At 42.7% G+C, this 12,975-nt stretch overlaps 1 protein-coding gene across 3 annotated transcripts in view; it reads left to right on the top strand.

The window, feature by feature from the left end:
- LOC117348448 (MLX-interacting protein-like) overlaps nucleotides 1-12,975 on the top strand; it is a 53,188-nt gene that overhangs the window by 13,179 nt on the left and 27,034 nt on the right. For all 3 annotated transcript variants that reach the window (XM_033920632.1, XM_033920631.1, XM_033920633.1), the window contains exons 5-7: nucleotides 6,824-6,865; nucleotides 8,723-8,882; nucleotides 10,575-10,670. In XM_033920632.1, coding sequence (XP_033776523.1) covers nucleotides 6,824-6,865; nucleotides 8,723-8,882; nucleotides 10,575-10,670 — 298 coding nt within the window. The remainder of the gene's footprint in view (nucleotides 1-6,823; nucleotides 6,866-8,722; nucleotides 8,883-10,574; nucleotides 10,671-12,975) is intronic.

Below are 12,975 nucleotides of genomic sequence, written 5' to 3' on the forward strand. Positions count from 1 at the left end.
CCCTACCCCTGCCCTATGTGATTGAATTTGACACCCCTGCTCTAGGTATATATATTTAGGTCCTTGTAGTCTCATTTCATATGACTTTGTGCAGACCTTGTCTTTAAGGAGTGTGTGGCGCAGTGGTTGGATCTACAGCCTCAGCACCCTGGGGTTGTGGGTTCAAACCCCGTGCTGCTCCTTGTGACCCTGGGCAAGTCACTTAATCCTCCATAGCCCCAGGTACGTTAGATAGATTGTGAGCCCACTGGGACAGATAGGGGAAATGCTTGAGTACCTGATTGTAAAACCGCTTAGATAACCTTGATAGGCGGTATATAAAATCCTAATAAACTTGAAACTTGAAACTTCTAAATTTAAAAAAGCAAAGGATTTCACAACCTTCTAGGTGTTTTATCACCATAAATACTGATGATACTGCATTATCTTTGTCCTAGGTTATTGTTTCTCATTTCATCTGTAGAAGAACTTTTTTACCTGTCCCACGGAATTTGGTTTTGAGCAGCCATCCGCCAAAAGGATATTTACATGGCAGAAAAATATACAGAATAGACCTCTGAGGTACTAAGGGGACGCAGAGGTCGTATTGAGATGTTATCCAACCTGAAGCTATTTAGAATGAGGGAAAGGGGGGAGGTTCAACCAGTGTACAAACAGGTCACTAGAAAATTGGTTTATGGTTTTATTTTAAACGTAATGTACTGCCTTTAATACATTGTTTAACAAAGCAATGAACAGCAAATATAAAAATCAATCAATTTATAAAATTGCCAAAATTCTTATAAAACAGGAAAGTACCTAAAAAAATCAAAACAATCTTACCAACATTAGTAACAGAGTTGTGGGTGATTTTAAAATCATAAGTGTTCAAGGGGTGTGGGGTTAAGGCACAGCTTACGGGACAGGGGCTGGGATAAGGATAGCGCCAAGACTCACGGGGAAGTTGAGTTCCTGCGGGGGATGGGGGAAAAAATTGTCCCCGTGTCATTCTCTACCTGGAGCTTTGCAGTAAGCTCTGACCTCTGTTTGTCCTGGTGTGTGTGACGACATTATCTGCTCCTTTTCTGTAGTAACAACCTCAAATCATGTCCTCTGGTTTTACCATTTTCCTTTCTCTGGAAAAGATTTTGTTCTACGTTAATACCTTTCAAGTATTTATCCTACTGTCCACAGAAAACCTCTGTTAACCCTTTCAGGACCAAGGGACATATTTGTCCCATAACTTTAAAATCCTATAAATTTTGATTGGGATAGTCTACAGTTCTAAATTTGATATGTACGGATTCCATATGATACTGCCTTTATGTAAACAAACTGGTTCCGACATTCATTCATTAGCGTCGTTGCCAGATTGACGAGAAGATTCACTTGCCACACTGTCCATAAGCCAGAAGTTTGATTTAAAAAAAAAAATAATGATATTTCACAAAAAAAAAATCAATTTTTTGGCATCTGCAAGCCCTTTTTACCATAAAAATGTCGTCAAAACCACAAAAATTGGCCTACGATCCTTATGGTCCTGAAAGGGTTAAAGGTGAGAAACAATACTTTATTCTTTTGTGTTGAAAGTGCAAAGTGTGATACTTAAATCAATGAACTAAACTTCTACTTTAATATCTAGAAAATGATATTCAAAATACAACAGAAAATGAAAAATGTGTAAGGGCATGAAGACTTTAAGGCATTGTATATTACATTCTCCCTGTTGCCAGCTGCTTACTGTAGGACGGATAGGTATTATTGACCTGGATGATGTAGTGCCTTGATGGGAGGGAAGAACAGGACAGATAATTGTCATCTGTGGTGGAGACGTATTAAGATATAAAGGAACAATGAGATACTCGGATTACTGGATTGAATCACACAGTTCCACCTGTGCTTCCTTCCTCCATCCCCTGCTCTTGATTACATCTCTCTTTCAGGCTGTGGCCATAGAGGGGAAATACTGGAAAAAACAAATTGAGGTGGTCATACAGGAATACCACAAGTGGCGGACTGATGCAAAATCGTTGGTATAGTTCCTTAGTCTGTTTCTCTGTGTGCCCCTGTTTCTTCCTTTGCATCTCTGTTTTGCTGTACCTCCCTATCCGGTATCTTTGCATTGACCCTTCTCTGGTGACAGAATATCTTTCCCCTATAGCAGGATCTATTGCAGGTGTCATCAGTCCTAATATAAGCAATGAAACCTGTGATCTTTCTGTTTAAGACCAGTATAGTTAGGTTTTTAAAAATTCTAAATCTGGAAAATTTTTTGGCACATACACTTCAGTTCAATCAGCAGCAGAGAAAATTGAAAATACTTTTCATGCAAAGGCATCTGTCTGATCTTCCAGCTTTTAGTTTTAAAGCCTGACCTGCCTCTAATATGAACCAATATTGGTGAGTTTTGGGAGCATTTTTCCATTCCATCCGCAGTGATGTACATAAGAACATAAGAAGTTGCCTCCGCTGAGGCAGACCATAGGTCCATCCTGCTCAGCGGTCCGCTCCCGCGGTGGCCCATCAAGCCCATTGCCTGAGTAGTGGTCTATATCTATCTATACCCCTCAATCCCTTTTTCTTCTAGGAATCTATCCAAACCCTCTTTGAAACCATTTAATGTGTTCTTGTCTACCACAGCCTCTGGAAGCGCGTTCCATGTATCCACCACCCTCTGAGTGAAAAAGAACTTCCTAGCGTTTGTTCTAAACCTGTCCCCTTTCAATTTTTCCGAGTGCCCCCTTGTACTTGTGTTGCCCCATAATTTGAAAAATCTGTCCCTGTCAACTTTTTCTATGCCCTTCAGGATCTTGATGGTCTCTATCATGTCTCCTCTAAGTCTCCGCTTTTCCAGGGAGAAAAGTCCTAGCTGCTTTAATCTGTCGGGATATGGGAGATTTTCCATTCCCTTTATCAGTTTAGTTGCTCTTCTCTGTACTCCCTCAAGTACTGCCATGTCCTTCTTGAGGTACGGCGACCAGTACTGGACACAGTACTCCAGATGCGGCCTCACCATTGCACGATACAGCGGCATGATGACTTCCCTCGTCCTGGTCGTGATACCCTTCTTAATGATACCCAACATTCTGTTTGCTTTCCTTGAGGCCGTGGCGCACTGCGCCGATGCCTTCAGTGTTGCGTCTACCATCACTCCCAGGTCTCTCTCCAGGTTACTGACCCCTAGTGGTGTTCCCCCCATTTTGTAAGTGAACATCGGTTTCTTTTTCCCCACGTGCATGACCTTGCATTTCCCTATGTTGAAGCTCATTTGCCATTTTTCGGCCCACTATTCCAGCTGTGTTAGATCCTTTTGGAGATCTTCGCAGTCTTCCCTCGTTTGAGCCCTGCTGTATAGTTTGGTGTCATCTGCAAATTTAATGACCTCACACTTGGTTCCCGCTTCCAGGTCGTTTATGTAGATATTGAACAGGAGCGGTCCCAGCACCGACCCCTGCGGAACTCCGCTCGTGACCCCCTTCCAGTTCGAGTAATGGCCCTTTATGCCAACCCTCTGTTTCCTGTTTGCCAGCCAGTTTTTGATCAATCGATGGTTCTCCCCTTGCACCCCGTGGTTCCATATCTTTTTGAGCAGTCTCTCATGTGGTACCTTGTCGAAGGCTTTTTGGAAGTCGAGGTATATGATATCTATAGATTCCCCTTTATCCACCTGGCTGTTCACTCCCTCAAAGAAGTACAATAAGTTTGTGAGGCATGACCTACCCTTGCAGAAGCCATGCTGACTCGGTTTTAGCTGCCCATTGTTTTCGATGTGTTCACAGATGCTGTCCTTAATCAGTGCCTCCATCATCTTTCCCGGGACTGAGGTCAGGCTCACCGGCCTGTAGTTTCCTGGGTCGCCCCTTGAGCCCTTCTTGAAGATGGGCGTGACATTTGCTATTTTCCAGTCCTCCGGGATCTCTCCGGTTTTTAGGGATAGGTTGCATATTTGTCGAAGTGGCTCCGCTATTTCGTTTTTTAGTTCCTTGAGTACTCTTGGGTGAATGCCGTCCGGACCTGGCGATTTGTCGCTCTTTAGTCTGTCTATCTGCTTGAGTACATCCTCTTGGCTTACCTCTAAATTGACCAGCTTATCATTTTGGTCTCCTATTACGATTTCCTCGGGTTCCGGAATGTTGGTTGTATTCTCCCTCGTGAAGACTGACGTGAAGAACTCATTTAACTTGTCAGCTATCTCTTTCTCTTCTTTTACTACTCCCTTTCTATCTCCATCATCCAATGGTCCCACTTCTTATCTTGCCGGTTGCTTCCCCTTGACGTATCTGAAGAAAGACTTGAAGTTTTTTGCTTCCTCTGCCAGTCTCTCTTCGTATTCCCTTTTTGCTTTTCTAACCACTCGGTGACACTCCTTCTGGTGTTCTTTGTGCACTTTTTGGTTCTCCTCTGTTTGGTCTTTTTTCCATTTTCTGAATGATGCTTTTTTGTCACATATCGCCTTCTTCACTGCATTTGTTATCCACACTGGGTTTTTTGTTCTATTTTTTTTGCACCCTTTCCTGAACTTGGGGATGTACAGGTTTTGCGCTTCGTGCACAGTCCCCTTGAGTAAGGTCCAGGCTTTTTCTACGGATTCCATCTTCCCTATGTTGCCTTGGAGTTTCTTTCCCACCATTTCCCTCATGGCATCATAATTTCCTTTTTTGAAGTTGAGTGCTGTCGTTGTGGTTTTTTTCCCCTTTGATGATCCAATTTCCAGTTTGCACTGGATCGTGTTGTGATCGCTGTTACCTAGCGGGGCTAATACCGCCACCTCTTTTGCTGGCCCCCCTAGTCCATTGAAGATTAGGTCAAGAGTGGCATCGCCCCGTGTTGGTTCCGTGACCAGTTGCTCCATGAAACAGTCTCTCGTGACCTCTAGGAATTTGGTCGCCTTTGCGCAGTTTGAGTGTCCGATACTCCAGTCTATCCCAGGATAGTTGAAGTCCCCCATCACCACCACATTTCCGCTTCTGCATACCTGCCTCAGTTCAGCCTCCATGTCCTGGTCGATTTCTTCCGGTTGTCCAGGTGGGCGGTAGTACAGACCCAATTTAATGTCTGCCCTAGTTCCTCCCTGTAGCTTAACCCATAGTGATTCCAAGCCATCCTGGCTGAGGGGATGGAGTCTTTTATGTACAGCGCTATTCCTCCACCCTTTTTATGTGTCCTGTCTCTCCTGTAAAGTTTGTACCCTGGTATGGCCACATCCCATTGATTGTCCTCAGTCCACCACGTTTCTGTGACTCCAATTATGTCCAGGTTCTTTTTGCTGGCAATGATTTCTAGTTCACCCATTTTGGCCCTTAGGCTCCTAGCATTTGTGTATAGGCAGTTTAAGACCCAGTTTTTTGCCCTCTCTTTTGGTTTACCTTGTATTTTGGGTCTCCTGCAGTCCTCCTCGTGGTTCGCCAGCCCCCGAGCTTCATCTCGGTCATCCTCCTCCTGTTGTGTGTCTGTGACGTCCTCAGCCTGTTTCCCCTGCACCTCTTGCTCCCGTAATTCCCACTCAGTTCCGGGCTCTTTTTCACAATGTCTTTGTCCCTCTGGCTCCTGTTGTTCTTTGTTGGTGCCGCTTACCAGTTCCATTTGTGCCCTTGGTCCCTGCAATGCGTCCTTAGGTCCTTTTTCAAAACATACACACTCAGTCCCGAGTCCTCCTTTATAATGTCCCAGTTCAGTATCCTTGTCTGGTACTGATGTCCGATGTGTCGAGGTCAGATCGACTATCGGCTTTCCCCTTTTCCTCAGTTTAAAGCCAAGTCTATGACGTTCTGGACGTTGCGTGCCAGCATCCTCGTCCCAGCTGTGCTAAGGTGCAGTCCATCTCTTCTGTAGAGCTTGTTTTTCCCAAAAAAAGTAGTCCAGTTCCTAACAAAGTGGAAGCCCTCCTCTTTGCACCATCTCCTCAGCCAAACGTTAATTGCCTGTAGTTCACTCTGTCTCCTTGTGTCCACTCTCGGTACTGGCAGGATCTCTGAGAAGGCTATCTTCCTTGCCCTCAGTCTCAATTTCCTCCCCAGGATCCTGAACTGGTCAGTTAGTGTGGTCCTGTTGAAGTTCCTCCTGCTGATGTCGTTGGTTCCAATGTGGATCACTACTGCTGTCTCCTCAGTCTCGGCTCCCTCCAGTATCCTCTCAATATTGTTGATGACGTCCTTTGTTCTTGCCCCCGGGAGACATGTTACCAGTCGGTCCTCTCTCCCTCCGGCTATGTGACTGTCTACTCCCAAGAAGGCCTGTGATCAAATGAGGTCTCTTTACCTGTGGTTCCCAAGCATGTCCTGGAGCCAGTACCTGCAAATCTACTAAATACAAATGTATTTCATTTGTATCCTGAAAATCTGACTGGCTAGGGATACTGCAGGACAGGTTTGTTTTGGGATCTACTGGTTTACAACACTGGTTTACAACACTGTTTTGGTGTCAGCTCTTGGGTTCTGTGGTCCTTATCTGCTGTCCTATTTACTTTGTGTCTTAAAATCTTCAAAATCATTGGCGTGCTTGAAGTAACTCTGATTAAATGCTAGGTATGTAAGATTAGAACAATTTTTTTTCCCGTAGATTACATTTGTATTAAAAAGGTATTTTTGAATTCAGAATTTACCCACACCAACCCATTTAAAACTCCGATTACACACGTCTTCATCCCATTCCTTCAGATTTTTGTACGGTTTGTGTCTGCTCTCCGTAGTTACATTTACATCAAGAGGAAGAGCAACAGTAATAAAGAAACATTTTAAACTACACAAAAGTCTCCTCCTCAGTTTGAAAGACCAGTGTCTGGCATAAGCACATTCAGTTTCTATTGCTGCCGAGAACTAAGGCCTTTCCTTGTCTTGCATTACAGGTTCAGAGGAAGAAATATAAGCCTGTATCTTCATTCACCCAGGTACCTTTCACTTGTTTTCATCTATCCTACTGCCAGCATAGAGTTTTTATATCCGTGAAGCAGTGGTCTCAAACTCAAACCCTTTGCAGGGCCACATTTTGGATTTGTAGGTACTTGGAGGGCCTCAGAAAATATAGTTAATGTCTTATTAAAGAAATGACAATTTTGCATGAGGTAAAAACTCTTTATAGTTTATAAATCTTTCTTTTCGGCTAAGTCTTAATAATAATATTGTCATTTATAGCTAAAGACATATGATCAAGAAACTTTTATTTTACTTTTGTGATTATGATAAACATACCGAGGGCCTCAAACTAGTACCTGGCGGGCCGCATGTGGCCCCCGGGCCGCAAGTTTGAGACCACTGCTGTGAAGGTATCCTCAATGGTAGTGTTTTGGAATAAATTGCATGTGGTGAACATGTGCACAGGGGACTGCATGTGTGTGAGTATATAGAAGATAGTGTCTTTGAGCATGGGATCTGTGTCAGGGAAAGTGGAGGACTGTTTGTCTTTGTGGGCGCTCTTGATTTAAGAGAGATATACTGTACCAAATGCATGGGAGCAGAGATGAGAACATTTGGGTCTGAAATACTAACATGTAAAGTGATTTTTGTGATGGTGCACATCCTAAAAAATAATGCAGAAGACCCGAAAACCGGCAAAAAAAGCAAAATATTGAGTGTTTGTGCTTTGTTGTGTGAGAAATCCTTTCTTTTATTTTACAAAAGCATATTTTGCAGTAATAAACTGTGGAGGAGTGGCCTAGTGGTTAGAGCAGCTGCCTCGGCACCCTGAGGTTGTGAGTTTGATTCCCAGTGCAGCTCCTTGTGACTCTGGGCAAGTCACTTAATGCTTCATTGCTCCAGGTACAAAATAAATACCTGTCTATAATATGTAAACCACTTTGATTGTGTAACCACACAAAGTGGTATATCAAGTCCAATCTCCTTCCTATATGAAGTGTGCTTTGCGCAAAAGCTGTTAACCTGCTAGATCACTGCAGATATATGGCTTATATTGTCCAGCCAGCAGATGGAGACAGAACACAGCTTTCCAGTTTGTCATCCTCATCATATCCAAGTGGTGCAGTTCTGGAATAGCCAATATTCTCTCTCTCTTTCTAGAGTAGATGTTGGCAGCTTCTAAATTGGTGTAGCAGGATTTCCTTTACTTGTCTCAGGGCTCTATCTGTGTGCTGGCTTTTGGATATTTTTTTCGGGGGAGAGCAGCTTATCTGATTAAGCTTAAGGGAAGGAGGATTCTGATGGTGTTGGCTCACAAACTTTTACTTTGGTGTGACAGGATTAAGCAGAGGGAACTCACCACTAGGATAAGTGCTGTCTGTGGCCATCTCATTGTTCTGAGGAGGGAGGAGGGGGTTATTCGCCTTTTTTGTTTCTTTGTCTCTTCTCCCATGATAAGTTCTTTTTCCCTGCTTGAGCTGAGTATGAAGGGAGAATAAAATCTAAACTATAAATTAAAGCATAGGGACTTGGGGGCAGCCTGTTTTGAGCTTTAGTTGTACTCCCAAAATTATACCTATGTGTGGAAGCCACTTGAGTGAGTAAAGATGCTAAGAAAAATGAAAAGATTCAAAATTCTAACCAGTTCAAATCCCTTGAGGTCACCTGGAAATGATCTTTTGTAGACCCATAAATATTTCATCTTTCGACAGTAGCTTTATTAGTACTCTGTATGCAAGAGGTTTTGTGTGGTGAAGGAGGGGATAAGGTATATATGTGTATGTGATTGGTCTTTAGGTGTTTCTCACTGTCTTGATGATTGGATAGTCTGTGTGTTACTGTTTTTCTTCCCATCTTATCATATCCTGTTTTATTACTTCCTGTCTGAACAGAATGAGTATGATTCCTTGCAAGGCCTCGGCGACCTACCTTGCACTGATTTTCCCATGGAAGTTGACCCTCTCCATGACCTAGACAGTCTGATCGCTGGGTTCACCGACACCCTTTTCTCAACTCGCAACCCCCATGGCGGACCCAACTCCCGCGAGTTTGGTAAGGATGGAACCTCCCTGGAGACCTCGCTGTCTTGATTTGAGTGAAAAGTGTTTCTGTAAGTAGGAGGAACAGATGCTTAGGAACTTGGATTGCTGAGAAAGTATAGGCAATTTTATTTAGAGAAGTGTTGTGGGAAGCTCTTCCAGATCTCTCAGGTGCTTCAGATAATAAGGCACGTAAGAACAGAGATTGCATGCTTTTTCCTAAAAGGGCCTTTACAAGCCTAGTCCTGGAACCTGGAATTTGATTTTATTTGATTTGTGGGTTTATTTTATAGCCTCTTCACCTACCCTTTGCCATCTCCAACCCCGTGCTGATGCCCTTTAGGTCCTACCTCATGTTTGCTATCAGCTCCGGCAGGATAGACATTTCAAATCTGACATATTGAATTCACCAAATAGCAAATAAAATTATTTTTTCTACTTTTTGTTGTTTGGTCATTTTATTATTCAGATCATGTTGGTCCCAGGCTCTGGTTTCTCTTTGTCTTCTGTTAATTCGCTCCCCAGGATCTCCTGGCCATTTGACATGTTTTTCTTTCTCCGTGCTCACCATCCATCGTCCACTGCCATATCCAGCATTTCTTTCTCACTGTCTACCATCTCTCTCTCCCCCTGCCTTGTGCCTTGGGTCAAACCTCTCTCCCTTCCTCCCCTCCATTATCATATGAAATATTTCTTTCTCTCTCCCTGCCCTCCACCCTATGTTCAACATTTCTCACTCTCTCTTCTCCATGTACGTCTCCCTCCTCTCCACCATATGCAGGATTTCTCCCTCTCACCCCTTTTTACCTCTGTTGCATCTCTCCCTTCTTCTCCTCCACCCCATGTCCAGCAATTCTTCCTCTCTCCCCCCCTCCCCCGTGCAGCAACTTTCCGCCCCTTCCTCCTATCTCTCTTTACGGCAGCTATCTGTCCCTCCCATCCCTCTGTGCAGCACTTCCCGATGTGCCCCCCCAAAAGAACTGACATACCATCTGGTTTCCTATAGCGGCAGTGGACAGCTAGCAGATGCAGGCTCTGAACAGGCTTGTTCGCAGCCTGCCTTGCCAGGGGCTTCCCTCTGCCACATCATCAGTGATGCACCAGAGGGAAGGCCCTGGGGGGGGGGCAGGCCACGAACAAGCCTCAGGGCCTGTGTCTGCTAGCCGTTGACTGCTGCTTTAGGAGGCCCTGGAGGTATGTCAGGCCTCTCCAGGGGAGAACTGTTCACTGAATCGGTGAGTCTGATTTTTGGGGGAAATGAATTGATTCACCTAGTGAATCGGAAAATTGGGCAGCACTAGTATGCACCATTTATAGAATCAGACCCTGTGTGTGAAGGAAGTTTGCACTACTGTTGTCCTTGCTATTCCTGCTCTTTAAATGAGAGGCCTTTGGTTTTCAGTGCTCTTAACCTAGCAGATTTTACTGGCACTAATTTAAGGCTAATTAGAATGTTTTAGGTTTTTTTTTTAATCTACAAATCTTTTGCATCTGTAAACTCAGGTCAAGATCACCAAGCATTTGATTTCTGGCAGTGCCCTCAAGTGGCAAGTGTAGAGAGTCCCAAAAGTGAAAGAGAAACTGTTACACTTTTTCTCATTGAAACCTAGTTTATAGATGCTTCTGAGTAAAGGTCAGTGATCTGAATCTGCTGTATGTTCTGTAGTATTTTCTCTAACATGGCTATTCTTATAATTGCCTCTAGTGCTTTTGGAAAATGCAGACATGATCCAGCCCTCCCTGAACCAGCTGAACCCTAACTTAGGGGAAGACTTCATGGATACGCTGGAGCTCATTTACGGTATGTTTTATTGGCCCCAGATTCCAGAAACCAGAAGTGAAGTTGCTTTTCTAACAGGTGTTCTTCTTGGACAGCTGGGGAATGCAGCGACACTTTGAATGACGTCATCTGGTGGCGTCTGTGCTTGACCTCTTCCTCTTCCTGGCCTAAGCAAAACTTTTAGGCCTTCTTGAGCATGCACAGGGTCTCCTGTATTTCACCTTGTTCCCTTCTCCCCTCAGGAAATTCAAAGTTTATTATATAAAGTTCAGTCTTTGTTGGGAAGGGAAGCGGGCAATGTGGCTGCATTCCTCTGCTGTTCATGGAGGGTCCACATTATGGGCTCCTTTTACGAAGCCGCGTTAGCGGCTTTATCGCACGCACATTTTTAGTGGGCGCTAAACACCGCGCTAGCCGAAATACTACCGCCTGCTCAAGGGGAGGCAGTAGCGGCTAGTGTGGCCGGCAAATTAGCATGTGTTAAACCACTAACACGGCTTCGTAAAAGGAGCCCTATATGTAAACATCTTCATGTTCTCCATCGTCAAACAGGAGAGATACAGGAATGCTTTGAGTGACTACAAAGCTAAGGGTTGCCCAGACAACGAAATCTGTGTACCTAATTTACACCTTATTTGGCAATCTGACAATGAAGATGGGAGGTGGGCACTGAATAAACCACCACCTGCCTGGAGGATGCCCCACTGGCAGGAGTTCCTTTGGGAGTGAGGACTTTTGATAATTATTATTATTGATAATGACAGGAGTCGCTATTCAACATATTACTAGGAATTGGAAAGATCATAGTAGACTAAGTTATAAGTTTTGGTGGAATTCACTTTGTCACATATATAAAATGGAAAGATCATTAGCTATACAACATGGTAATTATAAGAATTTTATTAAAATTTGGGAGCCATTAATGAATTATTGTAATGATTAAATGCCATTTCTTTTTTTTCTATTGAAAGATACACCATCTAATGCTGGGAGGGGGGAGGGTCACATTTTATTGTTTATCTCAGAAAAGAATAATGGGTGGGGTGGGTGGGATGAGGGTTAATTATAATAATACATATTATAAGATACAGTAATAAGAGTTGCAAGTCTTGTACTTTAATGTTGTTTATTTAATACTTGTATACTTGATGAAAGTTTGAAAATAAATAAAGAATTTTTTAAGAAAGGGCTAAATACAGTTGCAGACCTTGGTTCCACTCTGGGCTGAAGTGAATTTCCTGCACAAGGAGACTCCAATGCAGATACTGATATTTTGTGTTGCCCCTTTACTGTCCATTCTTCAGGGTCTGCACAGTGCTTAGCACCTACAGGAGTAATAGTGGGCTCTTTGACTCAGCTTCTCTCTATGTGTGGAGTAAGGGCTAATAACAAAAGCAAAAATTCCACAATCAAAATATCAAAGGTGCAACAAAAGTGGAATGGAGATGAAATTAAATTTGTCTATTCAATTGCACTGAGAGATCATTTATGGAAGAAGGCAAAGCTCAGACCATATTGCTACGTCTCGTAACAGCCAATGGCCATTTAACAAATGCAGTGTTACGGTTTCAATCATTGGTCCGCCTCCATCCATTTAATATAAGCGCAATAATTCATTAAGGGCAACAATAGGTATAAAAAACATTTTTCAATGGATTTTATGAGTTGATATGATTGTCAAAAATTAATAATTATATAAGATCATACAAAAATTCTGTGCAAAAATAGCAACTCTGAGCAAAATAGCAATTTGTCATAAAAAGATTTTTGAATTCATATGGTCATTAGTACAAAGGGGGTATTTTAAAAGGTTTCAAGAGGTGTGGAGGCCATTAATTGATTATTATAATGATTAAGATTTATTCTTTTTCCTTAGGAGATAATTTATAGAAATGGGGTGGGGTGGGGGGGATAGGATAATTTAGTTAGCTAACGGTATATTTCAACTGATTAATGGATATAAGAAACATGGTATATAGGTATGAATAGAAAAGGAAAGAGGGTAAATTTATTGGAAATATGTTGTTATGAAATATAAGGGGATATATGTACTATGATGAGATATATATTGTTGTGCATTACTTTGTATAATAAAATGAATAAAGAGTTTGAGGAAGAAAGGGTGGGGGGAGGGACAGATTTAATGTAAGATTAATTGTATTATGAAAGAGGGATGTACAAGTATGTATAAGTTTGGATGAAATATTTTGTTGATATGGGAAGGGATGGGAGGTGGATGGGGGGTATTAAAACATGTATAATAATATTGTTTAAGAATGTCAAGTGAGTTATGTGAATTAATTGTAATAATATTGTACACTTGTTG

The sequence above is a fragment of the Geotrypetes seraphini genome, chromosome 14 (genome assembly GCF_902459505.1).
Source record: "Geotrypetes seraphini chromosome 14, aGeoSer1.1, whole genome shotgun sequence".
Lineage (NCBI taxonomy): Eukaryota > Metazoa > Chordata > Amphibia > Gymnophiona > Dermophiidae > Geotrypetes > Geotrypetes seraphini.